Raw genomic sequence first — 27,361 nt, forward strand, 5'->3', positions numbered from 1 at the left:
TTTCCAGATACTTTTTCAGCAATCCAGAAACCTCACTAATTAATTCTTTAGATCTTTCTGGTCTAAAGGTGACACTTAGTTTTCTCACTTCGAGCTTCTCATTTGTCTGACTTTATTCTGCTGGTTTCTTACATTTGGTAGCAGCCAGAACAAATGAACATTTTAGAGACAGAAGCTTTCTCTGCTGGAAAAACATCCTCTCTGTATCTTCTTATTGTCATTTTCCTTACCTGGGATCCATTAACATCTGTGGCCAGAAGTCACAGAGATGAGTTTATCTACCAGATCTTCTGCCCTCTGTGTTCTTTCATGTGCAGAGCAAGGACAGAATTTATTTTTAACTTGGCTACCTTTCCCCCTCCCGAACTCCTCCCTACCTTACGGTCAGCAGCATCTGCTGTTAGAAGCCATCCACATTATCCATCTGGGGTTGCTGCCCAAAGTTCCCTCTCACTTTTGTTACTTTTTCTGTTGGTGTTTGAAAAGAAAGTAAAAATATCTTCCTTATTTCCCAGCTGCTCATAGCTCTATGTCATGGCATTACTCTTTGGAGCAATTACATTAACTCCTTTACTTCATGCTCATCCCAGTCTTGGGCATGTGCAATACCTTAGACATGTCTTTTGAAATTTTCCCTTCCTTTGAAGACATGTAAAGATAACAAAATCTTTCCTTTGATTCTTTCCTCTTAGCAAGTAAGTGATATCAGTGATATCAGATCAGTGTCTGTTTTCTGATGTTTCCTGATTCTGAAATTTAGAGAATTTATGTTTAAGGGAATTTATTCAAAAAATTTGCTCTGACATTATTTGCAATTACTTTTGGGGGGTATTTTTCTGAACTTACAGTAAATCCAATTTCAAGGGTCAACTTCTATTTAAAAAGCCTCCTACTGTTGTTTATATTTTAACCACTGTGCTAACCAATGTACCCTGACTCTGAAATAAGATCTGATAAACTTCCACCTATGGGTGATCCTCACAGTGATCAAATAAATGAGAACAAACACCACAAGATTAGAACTGGAGAGAGATTTAGATACTGTGTGCATCAGTGAGGGGAAAGAGGAAAGAAGGAAAGGCACAAAAGGATAAATCAACAGTTTACAAGGATCCTGTCAAACATAATGCCTTGACAAGTCACATCCTTGTCACAAGACAACAGTGAGGAGTGCCAGTGTGGCAGATGAAAGACACCTCTGTTTTGTCATTTTCTTGTGGAAAACTTACAGAATGACTGTTTTTTTACCAGGAACAATTCCTAACAATATTCTCAAGCCCAGTTTTCCAAGATCAGATCCATTTTGGTAGAGATTATTAAGATTTCTTCAAATCTGCATTGCCGTCTTTGAATGAAATGGCAATATGAGTGTTCTTTGCTTTCTTCAGAGCATTCACACCAATGTAGGTGCATTTTAATCAGATTTGAGACAATGATATTGAGAGAAGAAACAGAGCCAAACCAGCAACAACTATAAGGAAGGAGTATAGATTTCGAAGTGTATATAGACCTTTAACATGAGGAAAACTTGCAAAAGAGTCTGCTGACCTGATGCATGCAAATTTTCCCAAACTATCCTGGATGTGTGTTAACAAACCTTTGGCTACCACAATTAGCTTCTTTGGTTTTGAAAACCAGTAGGAAAAGCTGATCTGATTAAAATGTCTAACACATAGTGTTTATTGATGAATTTTACAAACTCAGTTAAGACTCACAGCCTTTCAAACCTCCCCATGCAGCAGAAACAGCTGCACTCATCCACTTATGCAGGTTTTTTGTTAGACTTTTACCACCAGATGTGCATAACACAGTGACCCAGTGACTACCTCAGTGGAAATGGGCGATACAGAACACTGAGGAAGATGCCAGAGATGCTGGAGAGGGCAGGGCTGAGCAGAAAACCGATTTTGCATTGGAGTAAGGAAAAGACCCACTGTGTGATAATATCTGATGGGAAAGAGGCCCAGGGATTGGTGAGCAGATGCTTTTTGTAGCCAGGGAGTCAGGGGATATAGAGCAGGAGAGATTAAAACTAGGATCTAGAGCTAGAATTGAAAATGAGGTTAAGATTGTTAAAAATGTAGAGCTAAACCAGGCTTGAAAAGCTCTCAAAAGCCTGCTTGCTAGTAAAGCCTAGTTGGTGTTCTGCTCCTTTGTTTTACCATTCTTTCCCAATGAGTAACTGGTCCTAAAACCTGATAAGCCTGATCCCACATGTAATTGCATTATATCCCACCCATTCTCCCTGTCACCCTTCAAATGTTTCCCTGAGCTGAGTCCAGCTCCCATCAGCTCCTCTCCTTGGCCCATCTGCTTTGTTTCCCTGCACTAACATCAGTGGTATCCCAAGCCTCTGCAGATATCCCGTGCTTTTCTCTTGTTCACAAGTTGCATTGAAACAGATTCAAGCACAGGAAACAGCCAAATAGCATGGTATTATACTACCAGGAGAAAAACAGCATAGGACCACAAGCAGGATCAGCTTTAATTTTTTCACACAATCAGTAACATATAAGCTAATGTGGTTCTCATCCTAGAATGCCTCTCTCACATATTTGCTCCTTCACTCCTAGCTTTATCCCATACCCTCAGTACAGCGTAGCTTCTACTTAAAGCAGGCAGGATGATGTAGAAGCGGACAGCCTCATTAGTTTTTAGAAGCAACTCATGATTCTGTAAACTTTTGGCCTCCAGTTGCAGAGGATTGATCCAGCAGTGTGCATTCAAGTCTGTTCTCCCCATCCAATATTCATCCTATTCATTCATTCATCAAATGTGCAAGTGACTGCCTCTGGTGAGTCACTAGCACATTTGATTCAGTAAGTTGTTTGGAAGCAACACCAGAGAGTTAACATGCTAGAGAAGCCATGAAATGGTGCTGCAGTGCAACTTTTCCAAGGTAAAGGCTGCTTGGGAAATACAGAGTGAGCTGATGTTGAAATCAGGATAACACACAGATGAGCAAAGTCTGACACCCTTGCTGGGTGAGTTTGTGCATGAAGTGTGAGGTGAAATGTCTGGTAAGGAAGAACACTAAATTGCTATCTGTGATTCTTAAACCTAATGTTTAAGGTTCAGAGTATCCTCTTAAATCTAAAGTTTAAAGGAAGTGAAAATTGTATTCTCTTAAATCTAAAGTTTAAAGGAAGTTAAAATTAAGTCCTACTCCCAAATAGAAGAAAAAAAAAAAGAAAACTGTAATTCAAGGAGACAGCAGAAAAGGAATTCTTCCATAAAGAAGTAAAACTATTTTACAGAGTTAATATCTGAATCTTATAATCATGCTTACCATGAGATTAAATAGAAGTTGCTCCTTATAAATCAATACAGGCATGCATGGTTGAATTTACTATTGGGACTCTAGTGTAAAGAGAAATTCAGATCCTGCCTGGACACATGATTTCCCATGCTTTCCAGCAGCATTATTCTTGTCTTTTCTCTAGCAGAGAAAGACCTAACCATTTGAGAACTAAATATATCCTGCAAAACAAGAAAGTGCCTTTGCATTTAATAGCATCCAGTAGGAATGATTGAATCTGATTTGGTAATCCATCCAATTCAAGGTTGTTTGAACAGCCACACCACGGCAAGGGGGGAGCAGCATGGGAGAATGATTAACTTAATCCTCCTGCCCTGTTTGTTTGATGCTGCCTCACTCCAGTGCAAGTCAATAAAACTTTGAGCACCGACACACACAACTTCCAGCAAGCTGGCCCAAAATGGGGATTAGCAAAGCTGCCTTTCTCCTCCTGTTCTTTCTCAGCTCAGGTAAGACTCCTTTGCCTTCTGCTTGCCTGGGTGAGGCTGGGGCCAGACCCTTGCAGGCTCCGTGTGATGAAGGTAGGTCCCCAAATCCCTGCATCACAGCTCCCCTGGATAATGATGGATTTGGGGCTTGCTGGGCAGCAAGAGCTGCTGCTGAGCAGAGTGAGAGCTGTCATTGCTCCAGTGCCCATTAGAGACACCAGAAGAGGAGCAGCCTTGGTGTCTGCATGGGTGCTGATGGCTCCCAGCAAACGTTCCCTGGCCAGGGACAGGGGCACCCTTGGGGAGCAGCCTGTCAAAGGCTTGCACGAAGGCATGGCTCCCTCTGGTTTCAGCAGCCTTTTGTCTTAGGTTTGGGGATTGCTTTTTCTGTTATTTCCAACCACTGTGATCCTGATTCTGATTGCTCTAAAATTTGTTAATGCTTGTGTAAAACAGAATCATACAGGAAAGGAAAGCTTGTTCTACACACTGCAGTTTCGGTCTTTTTCATAACTACATTCTTAACAGTGAATTTTTCATTCCATATGATATGGAGACCAAATCTGATCACTGTTCGTTTCTGCAATATTTTTGGCACAAAAAGATATTTTTGTGGAAGATGGTACAAAAATTTTGGAATGCACAAGAACTGAATTGAGCTCTTTAGATATATTTCTATGGGTTTCATACATATGAATATTCTCTGTCCTGGAAACTTTAAACTCCAATGAACTGTGAGATTCAGACCACACAGCTTCTTGCAAGCATCTATATAACTGTACAATATGTTGTGATTGTAGTAAAAAATACAGTTGTGAGTGTGCTAATGCTTATATAAAGATACAGTAAAATAGACAAACATTTTACATATGCAGTTTTAAAGCATAAGAAAAAGTAACAGTTAGGAAAATATATCGGTAGATTTTAGCTGGAAATATTGGAGACATGCCCCAGCATAAAAAAAAATCTCTTATTTAATTTTTATCTTGATTTAAATTCTAGTTTCTAAGCTCTGTTTTTGCAAAAGAACAGCCTCTGTAAAGTCAAATACCTTCCTCAATTAAGTAGGAATTTTATATAAGGGAGAAAAATATACATTTTGGGCTTTTATCTGAAATATTATACTTTTGTCTTCAAATTCTTTAACAAATGGTAGTAAATATTTGCATTTCTGAATAAGATAATAATACATCTTTCTGAGACTGTAAAACATCATAGATATAATGCAAATGGTAGCATGAAAATTTACTGCTTTTTATTGATTGCATATTTTCCTTTTTATTTTCCCTACAAGTAATTCCCTGCTATGTAAATAACAGGGAAAGGGGGAAAATACTTTTATGACCCAAATCAATTATGACCCTGTCAATATTTCTAAAATCAAATGTTGTATTAATAGTGACAATGTTGTTGCAAAATGTCAAAACAGAACAGAACTAAGTTTTCATGGAAGCTGTACCATAATAGGAGTTCTTTGCTTGTTTTTCTTTTCCTTGTGGAGAGCATTGCAGTATCCCTATGATATTGTCTTAACCTAGTTTAATGTTTTGTCTCAAAACTCATTTATTCTCAGTGTTTTTGTTTTGAAATAACTAGTGGAAATGCCATTAGACTCTTTTCCACTTATTCTTTTGTTTTCCAGCAGCTATCCTTTTTTTCCATGCATACTGTTAAGGTAATTGCCAACTCTTAGGGACGAACTCTTCCCAGGGGTTTTTAAATGCAGAAAAACCCCTGCAGGAACTTCTATGCTCTTGCAATCATATAAGAGGAAGCATAATTTGGCTTTTATCCCTATTTTACCAGCTTCAACTTGTAGATGCCAAATGATCTTTAAGAAAATGCCCAATTGCAGGCTGAGCTATCTCTCAAGTGAAGGAATTTAGTAGCAGAATACTTCTGAGCCCACTTCACACTAAAGAGTGTTACTCGGGAAAGGGAGGAGCTGTTGCCATCTCAGCTGGAAAGACATCACTGAACAACCCAGTGGAGCCCCCTCTCACGGGTCTGAGTGGGACAAGGAGGCTTTTTGTCCCTGCTGCTGGCATTGGGCCATGGCTGAGACAGACAGGGGGCAGAGAAAGTGAAGTTCCTCTCTGCAGCATGGCTGTTATTCCTGAGATTCCAGCCATGGTCTGGTTCATCCCCTGTCTGCCTTTTGTTCGGCAATTGCGTAAGGCTAGGCACAGAAGCACAGAGCAGGACTGAGATGTCCTGCAGTGACCGGGGGCCAGGGTGCCTGTCTGGGGTTGAAACCCTACAGAATAGGTAACTCCCAGGGCCAGATGTTCGTCAGAAGAGTCATATGCTCCACTGATAAAGAAACTGTAAAAATCATAGGACTCGTGCAACTCCATGACCCTGCAGCTGGAAGTCATGAAAATCACTGTGCTATGCACTAATTCTGATATTGCAGAGCTGTAACAGGAAAATACTAAATGCCAAAGTCCTTTACAAGAAGAAATGTTCTTGAACAATTTTTGAGTTTACCATTTAACATAGCTGTACTTTTTAGTATCCTATATATTTGACATGCAGCTGTAGCCCAGAGGTTGTTAGGTGAATTTATTTACCAGTTTAGTGTCTTGTCTTAATTCATTGCAATGGAGGGCAACAACTGCCACCTTGATTATTAAGTAAGTTCAGTACAGGATTATTACAAAAATGACAAACTGAACATCTGACAACCTCAGTGACTGAGGATGGTTTGTTTCTTTTAAAAGGAGCCTTTGTAAGGAAGTTACTGATAAATCTGAAGTCATTCCATGAGGATAGATGGACAGCATGGGACAAATGTTGTTCCACACCTTTCTTGAGCCCCATTTCTCTGCTGTGTCCAAAGCATGCATGGCCAATATTTTCTTTCTGAAACACCTTCCCTCTTTTTTCTCCTTATGTCATCTTTTGTGCTGCCATTACTTTATACCATAAGTTTGCGTTATCATTGTTCAAGCCATTTCTCTGTCCTGCCTTAACACTGGGTTTTCAGTGATGCTGCCTTTTGCCATACCAGGAAGACATTTTAGATTTACCCATATTTTGTCACCATTAACCAACTATTCCAGTAATTAAATGGTGATGTCACATGACTAGATGACAAAGAATTTAATGTGAGAGTTTGAAATTAATCATCATTCCCATTTTCACTCCTTTCTCTCTTTTTCATTTTAGTGCAAGGAAGTGTTCTAGACCGCTATGTGAGAACAGAGGGAGCTTGGTTGCTCAACCCAATGAAGCAAGTTTATAGAGCAAATAGTGATGAAGAATGTGCAGAGAAATGTGAAAATGAAGAAAAGTTTGCTTGCAGGTAATTTCCACTGGTTCCCACACACATCTTTCATTGCAAGTGATGGAACAATATGCCTTTTTTACCTGCAGTCTGAAATTTCAAGGGTTTTCTTATGACTTTGTGGGGGTTTGAGGTTTGCTGGAAAAACAAAAAATGTAAACAAACAGAATGCCTGGGACATATAGATGAAGAAAGAAAAAACAGAGAACTTAAGAAAGTTATGTTGAACTTTTATTGAAAAACATTACAATATCTCGATGCACAACTTGACATGCTGCAAACAAACTTGGCATGGTTTTATCAAGACTCTTGCACTCTTTCTGCAATAAAGAGTCATAATTAATTTCTTGAAAATTTAGGATAGGATTGCTTATTTTCATCACATTGCCTATCTTGCAGATAAATCCATTTTTCAGAATTTTACTAGAATTTGGACTTAGCTAACTGCTATTTACTTTGACAAGGAGATGACCACCTAGATCTTTATGACTCTAAACCCTTTTAGCCAAGTCCTCTCGCTGCACTTGCATTAACCAGGCTCAAGGGGCTAGAAAGCGTGAAAGGTGTTGATGAACCTGGGTTGTTGGCCTTTGCTCAGGTTTCTGCCCCACAGGAGCCCATTGCTCTGAGCCTGAGGCTGCTGGATCTCCTGTGCCAAAGCTCGCAACCCACTGAACTCCAGCAGTGTAGCAGGAAACTGGGGCAGTAAGGAGAGATGTCCATTGCTGTGGTGGGAGGCAGTCTGCACATACGGGGCAGAGGGGTTGTCTCTTCCAGTGTAGCCCTTCTGCAGCACGCCTTTCTGAACTCAGCAGAGTGATTGCCTGCAGTGCTGTCTCAAGCTCTTGGTTCTACTCAATGCTTTTATTCAAGGCAAGGATACAATGGTCCTGACTTCTTAGCTGTGTTTTGTAACTTTGGGCTTTAACTCTAATGAGAGTTAAAACCCAGAGTTTTCTCTAATGGATTTTCTCTAATGAGAAAATGAGACTTGTTCCTAAAAAGGTGGAAACCTGAAGGATGACAGGGGTCTGCTGACTGTATGAAATACCACCAGTTGCCCTTGATCCACCTCTACTCTGAATACCACAAAGAGGGCAGAGCTGCAGTAGCATGTGGTTCAGGAGAGTAGGGAGGAAGGCAGAGAGGGCAAGTCTGTATATTCAGATTATATATTTACAGTTGGCAGGGAATTAATGTTCTCTTTTGAGGCATATTTAGACACAATATCATTCCTTAACTTCTGCCCTGGGGTCTAAGCCTGCCATTACTTGGCACTGGAATGACATCAGGTTAATGCCTCCTTAATTAATTACATGAGATCTATTACAATCAAGCAAGAACTGGTGCTGTCTGGCAGGAAGGATCTGGGGGAAGAAAGATAAATGTTAGTCAGAGCTTAGGACCAGGGCAGCACTGCAGCATCCTCACATTAATGCTTCAGACCAATGTGTTCAGATCAATACTTCAAATTCATTATCCCACCTTAGAGGTGGATTGGGCCATGCTCCTTAGTTACTTTCCTACTTACAAATTTAACATTACTGACGGCTTAATTGGCTTAACTGGGCATAACAGCTTTCTTGTTACCCATTAAATGTCATGCTGCTATTGCTCTTTTCTTTTTGGTCCCAAAAAACAAGCTGTAGGAATTATTTAGCCTGTCAGAAGGTTTCCTTACATGCTGTTCTAGAGGCTGCACCATCTGCTCCAGTTTTGCAGTTTACGAAAGGCTATGATTTATGGAGTGCTTACTCTCAGAAGAGTTACTACAAGATAATTTAAGGTCCTAGATTGTGTTTTACCTGCTCCTTGGTAACTGCTGCATACTGTGGAGAGTCTAACTCCTTGAATGACCACTAACATTTTTAAAATAAGGTCAAGGTGCCTTGTGTGTATATCCTCTTCAACATGGTCTCTTGAACCTCTGGCAAGGTAAATCCCTGGTTATCATTTCTTCTTGTAGATCCCTTTCAGCCTAGGTTTGATATGAACACTTAGAAGTGACAATCATCACTGAAAATGTGAGCTATAATACTCAGTGATTTGAAATATCTGTCTTAAATATTGATATTTTCTTAATATATAGAAATTTGAATCCCAGTCTTAAATATCGTCGAACTGTAGTGTTTGATAAAATGACAACTGAATATTCAAAAATGTTTTCAGGAAAATAAGCATATATTCAGTATTGTTTCTTACATTGCTCTCTTCTCTTAAATTTGACAGGGCCTTCTTATTTACCAGTAAAGACCAGCAGTGTTTAACATTGAGTGAGAACACCAAAACAGCAATGATATTCAGAAGAGCAAGTGCAGTTCTTTATGAAAAAAGAAGTATGTCTATATCTTTTTTGTGTTACTAAACTGTGGTTCGGATAAAAATGATCTATTTTTATAGTATTTGTATATTGTTGTATGATGTTCATACTCTTCAGTTAATTAATTGGTGACATTTTTATCCCATTATTATTTTTATTATGTCATTAATTGACGTGGTGAATTTTATGAATATTTTTGTCAAAGATGAGGATTATTTGACAGAAATGGTCTCTAATTCTTTCTGAACATAGGAAATGTGTCTCTGAGGAATGGTAGCTATCCAATTCTTTATCCTGTTTCAAAAATTATCACCTCATGCCAGATGAAAGGAAACAATTGTGTTTTAAGACTATTTTTCAATTTCATTGTCAAGCATGGAGCTCTTGCTGTATACAGGGAAGAAGGAATGTGGTTTATTTTTGATGTAACATAAATTTCATTGTGCTGTTCACTGATTTTAATAATACAGTAATACTTGACTTTGGTAATAGAAAATGAACCAGGTTCTCAACTGCTGAAAATCATGGAATGGTTTTGATGGGCCAGTTTCTAAGCAAAAGGCAAGAATCTCAATAACTTGATAGTGAACACCCATGACCTTCAGAAAAATGTATCTTTACTTCTCTGCTGACCTTGATGGCTTATCCCTCCCTGTGGGCTAAGACAATGCTTGTGCTCTGCTGCAAGGAGATTTTAGCCAGATTGCAGCCGAACATCCAAATGAGGTTTTGTTCAGGCACTGTGGATAAGGGCCTGATAAGGAAGATAAGGAGGTAATTTTTCACAGAAAGATGTGTGAGTACTGGGCCACATTGCCCAGAGAGGCTGTGGAGCCTTCACCCTTGCAGATATTGGCTGGCCAGAGCCCTGAGCAGTCTCACTCACCTTGGAACCTGAATGTGCTATTTCTGGGGCTATGGACCAAAGACAACTGAGGGTCCTTTTCAACCTGGTATTTTCTGAAGCCCTCAGAAAATACTAGGTTGAAAAGGACCCTCAGTTCTTTGGCCAGCTGCATTTTTTCTGCAGGTAATTTAATGTTTAGAACATTAGTTCTTGCATTATACACAGAAACAGGTGGGAATTTCCATACATCACAAATAAGTAACACAAAGAAATCTTCTGCAGTTCTTATTTAGAAGGAAAACTGAGTGAATCAATTAATGAGTAACAAAGCTGAGAGCTTGTATGAGTAAGTTATATGTAAATAATCGTCTTGGTTTTTCTTACTGTGATCAGGAGTTAGATTGCAAGTTTGGTTTATTTTTGAGATATCCCTTGGATTTACTGAAGTTAGAGCCTGGTACTGCAATACTCACTGGGAATTGGTTACTACATGTTTTGGGGGCCGTAGACACGTGTTTTAGTTTCTTGAAATAACAGAAACATGCCACTAAAAGTGTGAAAAACTTGTTTGTCAAAACCAAAATTTCCAAAAATTGCACCTCTGCCTGCAGAAACCAAAAGATGGACCTTTGTTATCATAAACATCAAATACACAACCTACTGTGCATGTATCAGGTACTGTCTGTGTTGCTCATCCTTGTATCTGCAGTAATTTTTTCAGTCTAAGCAATTACTTGATGAGACCTAGTTGCTATTTATCATTGTGTTCAACAAAAAGGATGACAATTACTATAAAACTGACAGTTTCAGAAGTTATTTTTTCAACAGTATGTGCTATAAAAGAGAAAGTTAATAATTTCTGACTTACAATAAAAGTAACAAGAATTAAAGCTGTATTCTGGAATTGTTACCTACATATCTGTTTGGAAATAGTTAACCCAAGGGACACGGGTTGAGTTTGGGGATCAAAGTTAGTAATTTGTCATCAGAAAGGAAAAGCCCTGAAGGTTATATAAACGGTCAAAAGTTTACACAAACAAGAAGAGTCAGCACTTGACTGATTCAATGTTCAGTGATTGAGGGGTTTAATGTTATTTTATTGCAAAATTGTTTGAGGGATCCAAATGGCTTCCAGCTAAAGTTTCTAGAGTAAACTTGCCTCTATGTATACATTGAAATAAAAGCATTCTTAAGGGTGTATCTGTAAATTCAGGTGTAAAATATCAGCCCTCAGAAAAGCTGAACCATATTTTGGATTCAAATATTAGTTCTTTTCACTGTGGGCAAGACAGGTCTGTGTAAAATGGCATTATTTCTCCAGATTTCTGTTAATCTTCTGCTTGTGTGTCAGCTTTGTTACAACTTGGATGCTGGGAAAAACTGTTGCAGAACTCAGTCTCTACCGAATATTCAGTTTGTACACTACTTAAAGACCCTGAGACAAACCAGGTCACAACCTAAAAGACAGATTGCTCCCCAGGGAAATGGTAAATGAGTTTCCTACTTAGTTTTTTCAGCCAGAGGACACATTGCCTGGCAGTGACTGTACCTAAACTGCAGCTGTCTTCTCTTCAGCTGAATTCAGGTGACCATCTTTAAAGATCTGATTTTAATTATTGTGCATAACTATGATAATCTTATAGGAGGTAAGAAAAAGAGAATGTGATTTTATTTTGTTTTAGTATCTATTTAAATGTTTAAAGTGTATTTTATTATTTTAATCTACAATGGTGTGTTCCCAAAATAACTGGCTTTTGTTACACTCCTTTCTCTGTAATTCTGGTGTAGAAATTCTTTTGCTTTCACATACATTTTCAGTCCCAATTAAGTCAACTTAGACATCAGCTATCTAGCAGGTTTGTAAAAATCTAGCAGGTTTTTACAATATAAAATGTCTTGTTTTGAGAACATAAGAGATTCAAAATATGATCAAACATATTTAAGTGTGCTAGCATGAGAATGGATTTTGTGTATGTTAGAATCCAGTGGATATGTCATGATACTGATTAATCACATATCATTTCAGTATATCTTCTAGAATGCAAGGAGGGAAATGGAGTGGATTACAGAGGAACAGAAGCCAAAACTCAGAAAGGTGTGAAGTGCCAGAAGTGGGCTGATAATACCCCACATAAACCAAAGTAAGGTCTTTTCGTATCTGTTCATATGTTTTTCTGAAATTTTGTTAAGTCACACATAGGTGCTAATTTGTCTTGTAAGCAAATTTTGGTGTTAGAAATCTCCTTATAAAATATTTTTCTGTCCCTATCCAGAATAAGATAATTCTCCAATCTGAGTTATTACTCCAAGACCTCTAAGTGATGCTACATGACCAACAGAGACACTGTCAGTCTTGGCAGTTGCATTCAAATTTTATGGGCTTTACATGAGCAAAACACTAGATAGAGAAACATCTGATTCTGCTGAAATCAGAATTTTTCAGTAGTCTCACCCGAGCAAGAACTTCTTCTCTTGGCCAAAGGTATAACATGTGGCAGATGAGATAGAGGTGCATCATTTTTTCAGCGAATCCACAATTAACAAGGCAGTATTTCTTGTATTTAATAAAAAACACCTAACTGGGTTTATTTAGTAACCTTCTATACAGATGCTGTAGCATTCAGGTTACAGAGGACTCACATTTCAGCAAACACATTCTCATTGTGTCTCTCAGGGAACATGGTACCCTGCCTGAGCAATAACTGCTGGAAACCAATAGCTAAAGCAAATGCAAGTGTTAAGGGCATAACTGGCCACAGAGGCACTGTATTTCTTGAAGTCTATCATTGTAGCACTTCTCATGCTTCAGCAATTGCACACACTAACTCATAGGGGCCCTCTAAACACCAACATCTACAAAATTGTCCTCAGATAAAGATTTTGTTTTTAGAGCCCTGAGCTGAATAATTGGGACGCTTTCCTTATTCTGTAATCCCATTTAATTCTGTTCCAGTTACACGCCTGAAAAATATCCCAAAGCAGGACTGGAGGAAAACTACTGCAGAAATCCTGACAAGGATGTAAAGGGACCCTGGTGTTACACAACAGATCCTGATACCAGATTTGACTACTGTAACATCCCTGAGTGTGAAGGTCAGGACACACATACTGACTTCTTTCCAATTTTTTCAAGATGTGTTGAAGAATGTGAAGTTATTCAGACACTTTTATTTTTAATTGAGCATTTGTTTCAAACTTGAATTTAGTTCAACACAAAATTTTCCAAAACATTTTCAACATCAACAAGGAAGATATCAAAAGACCCTGAAAACATCAACACAAAGTATTTTTTCCCAAGATAAAAAAGGCATATGGGTGTATTGATATATCATAAAATTAGAATTGAACAAAATGACAGTTGCTAGTGCAGAACTCAATAAAATGTGACAGTAGCAAAGCACAGATTTTAAATTATATATTAATAGATTCAATTTGGTTATTTTAAAGCCTGTAGTCTGTAGTGTTGGTTTGAGGGTTGGTTTTTTTTTCATGGAATAATGCAACAACTAAAATGACTTTAACAAGTTGATTGTTAAAGTAATCTTACCAAGGAAACTAAGCTTTTACTTTGCCGAAAAATGACTGTACTACGGCCTTGTACTCTGATCAGGCTCTTGTGCTTCGTGTGAGACAACTAGTAATGTTTCTGGACCAGTTGATCAGAGGTTTTCTGTTTCTCTTGTCCTTACTCTGCCTTGCTCCTACAGTAGAGTGCATGCACTGCAGTGGAGAAAACTACCATGGTGTGGTTGCAACAACAACGTCTGGGCTTGAGTGCCAGCGCTGGGACTCCCAGGAACCTCACTCCCATGGATACCTCCCAGAAAAGTGAGTCAGGTTCTGTGATGGGCTCTTTATCACCAGTGGTGGGCTGAAGACCACCCTGCACCAGACAGGAGAATTGTTACAGCTATTAGTAGCGTATCTTAAAACCTAAAAATCTTATTTTTCTGGTTCAGTTTTCCAGAGAAGGATCTGAAGAATAATTATTGTCGTAATCCTGATGGAGAACCTCGGCCCTGGTGTTTCACTACCAGTCCAACTAAACGCTGGGAATATTGTGACATTCCTCGTTGCAGTGAGTCTGGCTTCTAGGCTTCTTCCAGTCAGAGTGGTGTGAGGATCTAAAACAAACAGAAGAGGTCTCAAAGATAAGAAAAGTATAAAAGACAGCTGAATTTTATCTCAGAGAAAAAAATTAATCACTTTAAAATGAACTTCTGATAGCTTTATTGCCGCTAGACATTTCTGTCCTAGGCATTTCTAATGGTTTTGTCTGGAGCACATCTCCCTTCCTTGGTGTGTTTTCCTATGACCAGGCATTTCTGCTGTTTCTTCTGTTGTTCCTCTTTTGATTCCAAGAAATTTCACTCTTCCTGAAAATACTTTGGCTTTTGCTTTGCTCTTCCAAATGAATTCTCCACCTTTTCAGTTTTCTTTTCCCCTAAAGGCCTGTCCTTGCCAGAATACTTTTCCTTGGGATTCTCACTAGACCTCATCCTTGCTGTCTCTCACCAGCCAAAGTCTATTTTACATGTGCACCTGTCTGTATCACTGATGGGCCAGACACTTTCACCACAGTTTTCTTCACAGTATTACCACTTGCTCACTTTCCAGATCTGTTATGATGAGGATGCTAGAATTTTCATATCCTGACTTCTGTGTCCTGGCTGCTGTAAAGAGACAAATGCAAATGCCCTTCTAGCAGCCTGACTGCTTGTGAAGAACTCAAAATGGGAGAAAGAAAAGTCAAGAAAGATACCTTTAGATCTATTATCTGCCTTTTGGACTTTTCAAATATTTTGATATTTAGAACTTACCTGCAAAGAAATCTAAAAAGCCCACTTGATTATAAAGATCAGAGTGGTTTGTTGCTTTAGTTTTTTACTATATCTAGAAGGCACGGATTAATTTCAGTTTCTTTTTCTGTCACAGCAACACCCCCACCACCTCCTGTCCCAGGACGCCAGTGTCTCTCAGGGAGAGGAGAAGACTATCGAGGCACAATATCTGTTACTGAATCAGGAAATACCTGCCAGGACTGGAGCTCTCAGTCTCCCCACAGACACGCTCGCACTCCGGAAAACTATCCCTGCCAGTAAGTGAAACCCCTCTGTTACTCCGTGTCCATGAGAAATGCCAAGTCTCAAAATTACTTCAGCTTTCTTCATCTGTATTGCAAAGTCCTTCAGTTACACCAGCATTCATCACCTGCTGGATCTCATATTTTCAATTTTTTCATACATTTCTTCTTATTGACTTCTTTGTTCTTGAATTCAGGTGTCTCCTCTTGTGACTTTCAAGCTCTTCTTGGCTGACTCTTTCCCTCCTCATTTCATCCTTTTACTGTATGGTTGCTCAGATGAAACCATGTGGAGTAAGAAGGGTACAGCTATGATATTTGCTTGGGGCTAGATTCTTTCACCCTAGATTCTCTCTGCTGTGCTACTCTTGACTTCGAAGTATTACAGTCTCTTAACTCATTCATCAGTTGTGCAGGTATCTGGTTTAGCACATACAAAACACCAGCGAATTGCAATTATTCATGTGACAAATGGCATCAGTAAATACAACATTAAACTAGGCAGCAAGAGATTCTCCATGTGTTCATAACTTTTAATAGATTTCCAAGAGAGACTTTTATCAGCCAAGTTTTCTGTTCTAGGGGCCTAGATGAAAACTACTGCAGAAATCCTGATGGTGAGAAGAGGCCATGGTGTTACACCACCAACACAACTGCCCGGTGGGAATATTGCAACATCCCCTCCTGTGACAGTGCCAAGCCAGAGGCCCCTGGTAAGAGCAGGAGGCAAGTGGAAGTGAAGGGTCATCATGGTTCATTTTGAAAAATCTCCTGTGACTCTGCTCAGTTGCATTGCTGCTGTCACTGTTGGCATTGCCGTGTCTAGTTGAGCTCCTGGGTGTGATGTGGAACCCACACTGGTGTGTGCAGTCTGGCAGCCAAGTGCAGAAAGTTTTAAGTCAGCTGCTGCCTCAGATCAGGAAATTTTGCTGTAAAAGAATCTTTTCATTTTGCCCAGTGGTGGTTACCTCCACTGATATATTTTTAAATGCTCCATGGAAAAGTTAGTTAGCTTTACATGCCAGTTCCTTAATAACTGAATGTGTAGCAAAATCTAAGATAATTTAGGAGCATTGAACCAAGACTCCATAGAAAACAATGAGAAGAAAACTCTCCTTACACAAGGTAGTCTTGTTCCACACACAGGCGTATGGCAAAGACACAGGAAGCCCCCATCCTGAAAAATTTTGATTCGTATGCTAAATATTTGGCTTGTTATCTGAAATAAATCCCCATGCATGACAGTAAAATTAAGTACAAGTGCTTTTAATCTAGCATATAATGAAATTTTTGCAAGCATCTTTTGAAATCTTCCTTTTGATCTACTGTCTGAGAAGGATTCTGTTACAGAAAGCATGATGTGGTGGTCAATTAAATACTCTGGCTCCTTGTTTTCTGTTGTCTTTCTATGCTTAAGCATCAATGTCAAAGAGTTAAGGTGCAAGAGATTGGTTTCTGTTATTCACTGCAGCTGTGGATGTGCCTGAGCAGGCTGAGGTTACTGAGGAGTGCTATCAGGGCAATGGGGTCACTTACCGTGGCACAGCTTCTTTCACTCGCTCGGGGAAGAAGTGCCAGGCCTGGAGCTCGATGTCACCGCACCGGCACAACAAAACGGCCAAGAACTACCCCAACGCGTACGTGTGCCTCCCATCCGGCTTTCCTTGGGCAGTGGTCGTTCCATTGAACTTGTTTTGATGTGCATCATCATTGCACAACTGTGATTATAAAGCTGGGAAGGGATTGTACTAGATAAAAATAATCCCTTCCTTTTCTTCTTCTTTTATCATGGAAACATTTTTTATTAACTTCATCTTGAAAGAAACCACAGGTGCCACTATTATACTTTAGACTAATTAACTGTGTGTTTCTACATTGCTTCTAAGGCAATTAATAGTTATAATAAATTTTCCCTTATGCTGAAATGAACTGTTTCTATGCATTAATTTATTCATGAGTTTAAGTCTTTGCTTCCTAGTCTGCAAGTCATTAAAACTTTGAAGAAGGGATAGATTGTTTTCTTACTCCTAATATTTATCACTTATTTTTTCGAAAATGCTAAAAAACTATTCCTTTTTTAAAACTATTGCCATATTTGAAAAAAATAAATTATATCTTTGCTATACATGTCTGTATTTACTTATCTGGATTTTTACATTATATTCTACTTTAAGTGTTAATCACTGAATAAGTATTTGCATATTTAAATATTTAATGTATGTGTCCTGATTTCTTTCTGCTGTAAAGACGATTTCAACTGGCCATGACAGAATGTACATGATAAATGGTATATGCTAATTCCGAAGCAGATCTGCTTGCTAAAGTGTTCTTGTGAGCTCTCCCCAGGGCAATGGCATGGGTAGGAAGATAATATGTTTGCATCTGCAGGGGCCTGAGCCAAAATTACTGCAGAAACCCGGATGCCGACAGCCGTCCCTGGTGCTACACCACCGACCCCAGCGTGAGGTGGGAGTACTGTGACCTGAAGAAGTGTGACGACCAGGGGCTGCAGACTGTACCTAAGCCTCCTCAGACAGCAGAGGAAGCAAACCCTGGTGAGAATACTTTCAGCATTTCCCCAGAAATGCTCATAACCAGGAAGCTGGTTTTTATGGAAACACTTTCAAGAATTTAATAAGAAATGAAATACAGGAAACTCTAAATAAATACAGAATTTAATACAGTATTGTATCCACGCTCTTAATTTTCTGAGCACTTTTGTAGTATTTTATAGCAGGGTTTTTGCATTAGGCTTTAGGCTAATATCATATCTTTTACCTGCTACATCTGGCAATATTGGAAACATGAGGAAGCAGATGGCTCTGCTGTGGGAGGGCAACTAGTAATAACAGAAAATGGAGCAGTGATGGCATTTTGCTGGTACCTGCTCCAAAAAGTCTTTTCCTGTGCCATGCTTTCACATTTCTAGAGTTCCACTTACCATCAGAGGACAGCTGGCTTTTTTTGATTCAGTTCAGATGCAATTCTGTTATGCAGTAGATGGTTAGAGTTCTGCAGCTTTCTTTTTTTAATTTGTTTTTGCTATGACATGTTTCACTGGTTAGAAGGTTAATAATTTTGGCTGAATACGTGTTACTGAGTTTTACCTACTGTAAAATGTGGCATTGGACAGATATCAGTGTCTGCAAGGGAAATACTTTATGAGTGCATGGTATTTGTAGACCTGATTTCTGGAGTCTTGAAGGATTGACTAAATGTAAGCTTCTTTTATTTATGACTTTCATGATCATGAAGAAAATTTTTAAGATGCAAGGAAATTAAAATATCATTGTTAGTCATCCTTGAGACTATGTAGCCCTTATTTCCTCATCTACATAATATGTAGGATGTGTAAATTGTAGTGGTATTTCCTCAAATTTATCTCTGCTTCATCACCATCAAGTATGGATGCAGCCCAACAGCTCACAGCTAACAACCATTTCCTTTCCTTCATTTTTCACAGAGTGCATTATTGAAAATGGTGTAGACTACCGTGGCACAGTGGCAAAAACTGCAAGGGGCAGGACTTGTCAGGAGTGGAGCTCTCAGAGACCTCACAGCCACGACTATTTCACTCCCACAACTCATCCAAGAGCAGGCCTGGAAAAAAATGTAAACAACTGTTCATTTAATACTTGTTGTCATGGAGCTTTGCCTGCCTTTTTCAGGGTCCCTCAGTGAGCATTTGGTGACAGGTCTTTGTTAATTTCTTTTCTCAGTTCAATCCAAAAACCTGATCATGATAGTTCTTGCTGCCATGACCAGTGTGGTCACTGTGGGACACAGAGATGCCCAGAAGCTCCACTGAATGCTTCTGCAGCACATCCAAGGGGCTTCAGATGGGCACCTGCTTCTCCTGAGTACCGAGGACCAGCCAGAGCTGGTCTGTGGGCAGGGCCTCTGTCTCCTCTGACAGAAAGAACACCTGGGCTCATAGGTTTCAGTGGTACCAGGGACAGGTGATGTGGTGGATCCAATGTTCACTGCAAGTTCCTTGAGATGTGTAGCTGATGGATTGTAGCCCCCCATGCCCCAGTAATTCCCATTCAGCCCTCCAGCCTCTGCCACAGCCCTTTATTCAGGTCTATACATGTACCTGACCACCCTGGAAGGCAAACTTCCTTTCTAATCTTCATCTCCCAAGTCCTAAAAAATGTACTCACCAGCTCTTTAGCCTTGTAACATCCCATTTACAGTATTTGCCTGATTTGTGACAAGCTTTGCATGTGATTCAAAGAGTTTGTTTGATGCTTACAGCTTGAACTATTTTTTTACGGGGTAGATGACTTTAGAACTTGCTTTAGTCAATTCTTTGATGGCGTCACATACCCTGTTTTGAATTCCAGACTGGGGAAACTGTCTCTAAAAAGCTGCCTGTCATAAATTCTTGGTTCTTGCACTTGTCAGGGGCTCTTGGTAGCATATATTTTCTCTAAGACATGGGATATGTTTCAGGATAGGGAAGGGAACTGGAAAAGATACCTGGTGGCATGCAGTTGTGTGAGGTGTGTGTGCTGAGCAGGGATCAGTCAGTATGCCCAGGGAAAGCCCAGAGAGTGATTCAGCACCTGCATGAGGGGGAGCACTGCAGCCCTGCACCATCAGGTTGAGCAAGAGCAGCTTACACAACACTCTCCTGTCCCTGAGTCATGTAGCCAGAGTGGATGTGGAAAGACCTCAGGACTGATCCTACTGCTCCTATTGCTCCTAACTGTAGGGAAAGCAGGAGTAAATATTTTCTGTGCTTTAGAAAGCTTCATCAAAGTCAAGATCTCCCAGTTTTTGAGATCTCAGGAATCCAAGGTTGCCCTCGTGAAGCTTAATGTCTGAAGGCAGATGAGGAAATCTGATTTTTATTATCCTTTTCCAAATTCCAGAGCAAATGAAAAATGAAAAATAATATTTGACAAAAGGAATGGGAAGTCACTTATAAGAATGAAAATAAAAAAATATTTCCCAAATTTTATTTTGAAGCTTTAATTGGTTGGCCTTTTTATTCCCTGGTTAATAGCTGGTGCCTTTATTCTTTGTTACAGTATTGCAGGAATCCTGATGGAGATGTGAATGGACCTTGGTGCTACACAACAGACCCAAGAAAAGCCTGGGAGTACTGTGACATTCCCAAGTGCCGTAATTATTCCTTTAAAGACTAGTGTCTCCCTTCCCCTTAAAGACTACTCCCTTTCCTGTATCTTTTCATAACAGCTGGAGAGTACTTGGTGTTTAGTCTGAAAGACTGATCTAAGTGCAACAGATATAGATAAGAAATTAAGGCTCTTGGGAAGTGATTTTCTCAGGGTCTCTGTCTGAAGACCTAAGATTGGTCTTCCTTGAAAGCCCCAAATGCACAAGATTTGGAGGCCACTGAAGCTTATGGGGTTTTGTCATGTGTTTCAAAATGGGCAGTTCCAGCAGACATTTCCCCTGCCCCAGCCCAATCTCCTGGCATAACTCTGTGTGTGGCCTTGCTGAACAAGGCACGCTCTTATACCAGCAAAATCTTTGCACTCCCTCTCACGTGGCTCTGGTTCTGTCCTGGATGACAACCAGATTGTCCCTCCTCTGATATTGTACCATATCTAGTATCTGCAAAATGCATCTGACCCTAAATGTTTAACCAAATGCCCTTTGTCTTTGTTAGTAGTAATCAAGCTCTGAATGAGGTGGTGCAACAAAGTGTACAATGATAAAGTTTTATAACATTTTAGTTTCCAGTCCTTTCATGTCTGTCAACAACAAAAGCTATGCTAGGAAGAGAGGTAGCTCTCAAAAGAAGGGTGACTTTCTTGCTGCTTTATCCCCTCAGCAGTGAGCAGAAGAAAATGTGCTCAGATCAAAACCCAAAAGCGGAGCAAACAAGAAAAAGAAAATTGTTGTTGTAAACACACTGGACCTGTGAAAGTAGTACTGCAGTGAACGTGTTATGCTGAGATTCTTAAGGAAAAAAAATCACATTTTCACAACACATTTTTATATCACTATTGTATTGTATTTTGATAATCCATTTCTTCTTTAAATTAGTACTGGTTTTTTGTTGAGAAGGTAATCTAAAGAACAGAGGAAACACAGCATTTGCTTTTAATTTCTTTAGTTAGCTCTTTTTGCTGACAAAATTCTAAATTCTGTGTTGATAAGACTCAGTTCACCAAGGCCAAATAAGAACTACTTTTTTAATAACTCAGAGAAATCTGAAGTGCCAAATGATCCTAAAATAAGAGTTGACAAAATTTTATTCCTCAGAGACAGCCTTAGAATTTCACAAGACTAGTTTAAAACATCTGTTTAAAACATCTGCTTCTGGTGTTTAAACTGCTGATGTCTATAAGAGACCATTTAAAAATAATGGAAGACTTTATTTCTTTTTTCTCTCTCTTTTCTTCTCCTTCCTCTTCTGTTTTTGTTTTGGGTTTGTTCGGTTGGGTTTTTTTCTATCTAACTGTAGAGCTCCTTGTGTGTAATTTGCTGGCCACTGAGAACTGTATGTGAAAAAGAAAAATTTACTAGGCATTTTTAGGTGTTCCAGATGAAGGTAACCTAACAAAACATATGTGATGTATGGTATAGAATTCCTTGAAGAGAATCAGAAGCTGAAGTGACAAATGTAACAGGTTCACCTTCTAGTTCACCGAGTTCATAGTGAATATACAGCAAATCATTTAAGTTCCTTACAGTGATATTGTTTTCTTTTCTGAAGCTCCTCCTCAGTATGAATGTGGGAAATCCAAGTTCAGACCAAAACTGTGTGCTCAAAGGATTGTTGCAGGGTGTATTTCACACCCACACTCCTGGCCCTGGCAGATCAGCCTCCGTACCAGGTATGGTTATTCCCCATTACATTGGACTCTACATGCAAAGAAACCTGGCCTCTCATACAGTCTTACAGTAAGTGGTTCAGGCATTCTAAACTTGATTTCAATTTAAACATAGCTCAAGGCTAAACACTGTGTGTACTATTCTTAAAGAAGGTTGTTTAGACAACCAAGAACACTCTATTTTGTGACAAATCAATTGTTAATTGTTAATTTCAAGAACATTTTCAGTAGAAGGCAGAATGACTTTAAATCTGTCACTATATTCTATAACAGAGTCAGTTTCCAACGAATAAAAGCAACAGTATGGCTAGTACACCTCTTGATCAGTCCTTCCATGTAAACATTTGCTCCTACTGGCAAAATTATTCATAAAACTGGTAATCAAGGCCACTTGCAGAGCTTTATGACTGTGATTAGAGCTAGAAAAAGTCAAAATCTCTAAAATGGTGAACCTCACTGCACACAGGGTTTTTCCAGTAATAGAAACACTGACTAAGAATGAAGATCTTTGTTTGTTTTGATGAAGGTGTTTTCATACAAGGCCTCCTAAAAATGTCCACAGACTCTTACTATCATTGTAAGAAGCATTATTCTAGGAAAGCAAAACATTTCTTAATGAAATTGTGGAGTAATGTCTTTAGTTTGTAAAGGTAGACATGTTGGAAATATTATCTGATAAATTACAGTAGGATTAACTTCCCCATCTTAAACCACTGCCCTTTTCATGACATTTTGCTCTATTACAGTTATGGCTTGCATTTCTGTGGGGGAACTCTGATAGATCCTCAATGGGTTCTTACTGCTGCCCACTGCTTAGAAAAGTAAGTATCTGTTATGGTCTCCACCAGCAACTTCTTACACAAGATAGAAAAAAAACAGGAGAAGCAAGAGACCTGATAACTAATCTAAGCTGGTTGCAAACAGCTTGCAAGCAGTCAAGAATTGAGCCAAGTCCATTTGTCATTCATTAAAACTGAATTTTGACTGTAAAGCAGAGTGACAGTGATAACTCCTGCCGATTTGATTTCATGTGCCATTATAAGGGATTAAGTTTACTCCAAAGCTGGCTATCTGGCTTTTACAGAACAAGGTGCTCAGTAACATTGAAAGTGGTCTCTGTTCTGGTTGTGTATTCATCAGCTCACCATGTGCAATCATTTCCAATAGGTCCTCACGACCAGCTGCTTATAAAGTGTACCTTGGATTACACAGAGAAGTTGCAACAGAGCCGTCAGTACAAATCCGTGATGTAGAGAAGTTGTTCAAGGAACCACGCAGAGCAGATATTGCTCTGCTCAAACTGAGCAGGTACCTTCTTCCCTGAAGCACTCCTTTGTTCTGATAAGACAAGATGACTAAAAAGTGGTTGCTGGTGTTGTAGAAATGAGTGTTTCTGCGTACTTTGTGTTCAGTTAGTGATTGGAGACCCCCTCTTTCTTTCCTTGCAGAGGCTCTGGGGTTACAGAAAGGGAAAGGCTGCCTTTGGGAGGGGAGGAGGGCTGGGGACAGTTAGCCAGGCTGGAAATGCACTGGGTGTCAGGTGCTGCAAGGTGAGGCAGTGGCAGCAGAATAGCAGGAGGTAATGCTTAGAGGAGATTTTAGTCTGTGTTTCTACATGCTTGATAAGGTAATGATGATTGGAACCTGCAACATTAGCATGATGCCACTCCATGCTGTTCCCATGCTGTGGTGGGGAGATTTCCTCTTCCAGCAGGGCTGGCCAGTGGGCAGGCAAAGAGTTTGATGTAATGCCCAGTATGGCCCCTCTTGCATCTGTTTTCATTCATTGGAAATGCCCTCTGTGGAACTGTGCAATCAAAAGGAATTTGTCCATGCAGCTGCCAGCAGATGTGAATGTGTGCTGCTTGGGCTTTCAGTGCTGTGGCTGCAGTGCATGTCTGAAACAGATACGGGGTCAGATTAAAAATGTGGTCTTGTAAATGAGCTTTTGCTGCACCCAAAGGCAAGTCAGGTGGCAAGTCAGATGGACTTAGCTTCTGCTGTGTGCTCAGTGTCCTGACAGAAAGTGATTTCAAATCAGACTGGATGCAGAAAGAGCAATCTAACACCTAGGTGTTAAATGCCACTAAATTATACCTATATTATAAAATATATATCTATTTTTTACAAATACCACTAAATTATTTCTAATTAGGTTCTATTTGCTATGCATTAGCCTAATTCAAAGCATTCTCCTAGATTATTATTGGCTCTTTTTATATCATTTTCCATTTCAGACTTTTCTCTTTTGTGTATCACTTTCTGTGGATTTAGAGCCTAAAAAGCAATTTTGCATGTCAGAAAAAAAACTCAAACGAAACGAAGGATTTAAATGATAAAAGACTAAATGTGTATAAAATCTTTTTAGAAACCTGAATTAGAACCTAGTATTAAGTATAATTGTGCTAATGATTGCTCCTCTTTGTTCATTCCAGACCAGCAGTCATTAATAATCATGTAATCCCAGTTTGTTTACCAAAAGAAAACTCTGTGTTAGGAGGAAGAGAGGAGTGCTATGTGACAGGCTGGGGAGACACAAAAGGTGAGACAGCACTGTCACATTTAAAAGCTCCATGTTTGCAGACTGGTATATACTTGTAAAAAAGTGTGCCCTCTCTTGTGCCCCACGCAAGCTATTGATGAAAAACTTGTTTCATCAAAATTCATCAGGTGCTGCCAGACTTCCCACCGTCTCTCTGACACTGATTCTCCTAATTCATTCAGTGCCATGTAAACTGAAACCCTCTAAATAGATGCTACAAGAGGAGAAGCAGAGCTAAGGAGTCATTTCTCTCTCAGTCCATATGCTTTTCCCCAAAGTGGGCTTTTGCCCAATTGGATGGAAAGTTTTCTAGATTTAGGTTATCTCTTAATCACACAAATGTGACTTTTCTCATTCTCTTGAGTGATTCTTCCTCCCAACCAGGCTGGTTCACATCTCAACAAATAAATCCCTCATTTTCAAAACCTCTCACTCTGTCTTGGTTCAGAAGTGCATTGGTACCTTCTCTGCCTCCTTTCCCACCATGCCATTTTCTACTGTTTGCTTCCTACCTAATTTATTCCACACAAAATTCAGATATAGAGAAATAAAATGGCTTGGGAATGGCTCCCACAAGTATCTGTGGGTACTGGATCCACATGGATATACTGTGAGAGCAGGAAGGTCAGTGGTGGGTGGTAGAAGGTGGTAAGTACCATAATATTGATGATAATGCCTGCTGATTTTGGTATATCTTCATATTGGGCCTGGGAAGTGTATGCACAGTGCACACTATGCTGATTTTACTGCTTATCCATGTCCTGATATTTGTGTGTTGTGAATATGATAATTACCTTTGTCATTCATTCTTTTTTCGTCTCTTTTTCATTTCCAAAGGTACTCCTGGTGAGGGCTACTTAAAGGAAACTGGCTTTCCTGTAATTGAGAATAAAATATGCAACCGCCCTGAATTCTTGAACGGTAGAGTTAAAAAGCACGAGCTCTGTGCTGGGAATATTGATGGAGGCACAGATACCTGCCAGGTAAGAAAGTCTGTCAGCATGAGAGTCACTTGTAAGCACATTCAGATCAAATAGGGCATTGCTTTTTGGGCTTTAGAGGCCCAGAATTATCCTTGGGGTGTTACCACACCACATGTATCTGAGCAGTGAAATGCCCATGGATTCTTCTCTTTCCCTGCTCCCATGTCTGCTGCTGCAAAGTAGGGAAATTTTTCAGATAAGCCTGAACTCCAGAGCACGTGGTAACACACAGCTGCACAAGTCAGGTGTGTGGAAGCCAACTTAGAATGACAAAAGGTCTGATTTTCTTTCCCCAGGCCCCCTTGCTAGCCTCAACCAGATTACCTCCAATGTCCAAGCTAGCTCAGTTAACAGCATCTCAGTTAGCAGTCAAGGAAGGATGCAGTGCCATGCAGACAAAACAAGGGCCAAAGGAATGATGAACTTCCATGTATCAGTGCCACAGGATCATCTAGCAATAACAGAAACCCGTGAAGAGCTCAGAAAAGAAACTGAGGGAGGAAGCACTGTTTAAGTTAACAAGGGCAATCATATTCTTTTTCAATAAATCCCCTTACTTCAAAAATAAATGTAGTACCTGGGTGACATGAAGAGAGCTTTTATTATAAAAGTGTTCAGCAAAATGCATGGAAAACTCTTGTCTTGCTGGAATTCCAGTGTTTCCTTATAACTCCTGTGTCCTTTGCATGTAGGAGGTACTTCTATTTCTGTGCCTCCTGTGGGAAGGGTCTGTCCAAGAAGGAATCATCCTGTTCTTTTTCTGTTTAGGGGGACAGTGGAGGACCTCTAGTCTGCCGGGACCAAGATAAATTTGTCCAACATGGAGTCACCTCTTGGGGCCTTGGCTGTGCCCAACCCATGAAACCTGGTGTTTATGTTAGAGTGTCCAACTACATTCCTTGGATTAATAGTGTGATGGAAAGCAACTGATCCTGGGTACGGACTGCCCTCTCCTGGAAAGCAGCATGCATGTCAGAAATACAAGATTCCAAGTGCAATATTAAAGCTACAATCATTCGTAAGGAAGCAAAATAAATATGATCATCCATTTTAAATTGGTATAAATTAGTAGTCATTGCCAAGAAGCCCAGCTGACAGTCTGTTACCCTGTTTCTATATGTTCTATAGTTTGTTTGCTATGTCTGACAATAGACATACCCACCTCTGAAAAACATGTTGAAAATTCCAACCTTAACTGTAACAGGACACCTGTATTTTAATTTTTTTAAGCTCTAAAATGACATTTTCTTTTAAGGTCATCATTTTCAAGATGTTCTGCTTCTAAGATATGAAGAAATGAGAATACTTTTTATTTTCTATGAGTTGTCTGAACCTACTACCAATTTGATGCTACAAACCAAAGAAGAATCTCACAGTACATATCTTATATGCCTGTGAAGTTTTATTAGTTACATCTGATAGCATTAAATACATGGGATGGAAAAAAAAGGAAAGAAACACCTTTGGTTTGTGTTTTCATATTTTTTTATTGTCAAGGAAATACATGGGTCACAAAAGTATAAATGTTGCATCAAAGATATAAAACAGTGGATTAAAAAATAGCCTCACCCTGAAGTTAGTCCCTAGTAAAGAAAAGAAAATAGCTATCAATAGGTACCACAAATAGTGACAATGCTTCTACATATTATAAAATTCTGTACCCATTTATTTCTTTGTATAAATACATAACTCCATAATAGTTAGATGTAGATTTTTCTCCTCTATAAGAAGATGATGT

General features: G+C 39.4%; 1 protein-coding gene across 1 annotated transcript; it reads left to right on the plus strand.

Moving 5' to 3' along the window:
* The first annotated feature begins 3,660 nt into the window (after positions 1 to 3,660).
* PLG (plasminogen) lies at positions 3,661 to 27,082 on the plus strand. The gene is made up of 19 exons (XM_064706932.1): positions 3,661 to 3,768; positions 6,919 to 7,054; positions 9,266 to 9,372; positions 12,230 to 12,344; positions 13,157 to 13,296; positions 13,911 to 14,031; positions 14,163 to 14,281; positions 15,139 to 15,301; positions 15,869 to 15,999; positions 16,758 to 16,923; positions 17,675 to 17,841; positions 18,750 to 18,898; positions 20,323 to 20,416; positions 21,981 to 22,101; positions 22,845 to 22,919; positions 23,266 to 23,406; positions 24,534 to 24,640; positions 25,478 to 25,623; positions 26,392 to 27,082. Exons 1-19 carry the CDS (start codon positions 3,720 to 3,722, stop codon positions 26,551 to 26,553), a joined length of 2,409 nt encoding a protein of 802 aa, XP_064563002.1. The 5' UTR covers positions 3,661 to 3,719; the 3' UTR covers positions 26,554 to 27,082.
* The last annotated feature ends 279 nt before the right edge of the window (positions 27,083 to 27,361 follow it).

This window comes from Zonotrichia leucophrys, chromosome 3, assembly GCF_028769735.1.
Source record: "Zonotrichia leucophrys gambelii isolate GWCS_2022_RI chromosome 3, RI_Zleu_2.0, whole genome shotgun sequence".
Classification (NCBI taxonomy): Eukaryota; Metazoa; Chordata; class Aves; order Passeriformes; family Passerellidae; genus Zonotrichia; species Zonotrichia leucophrys.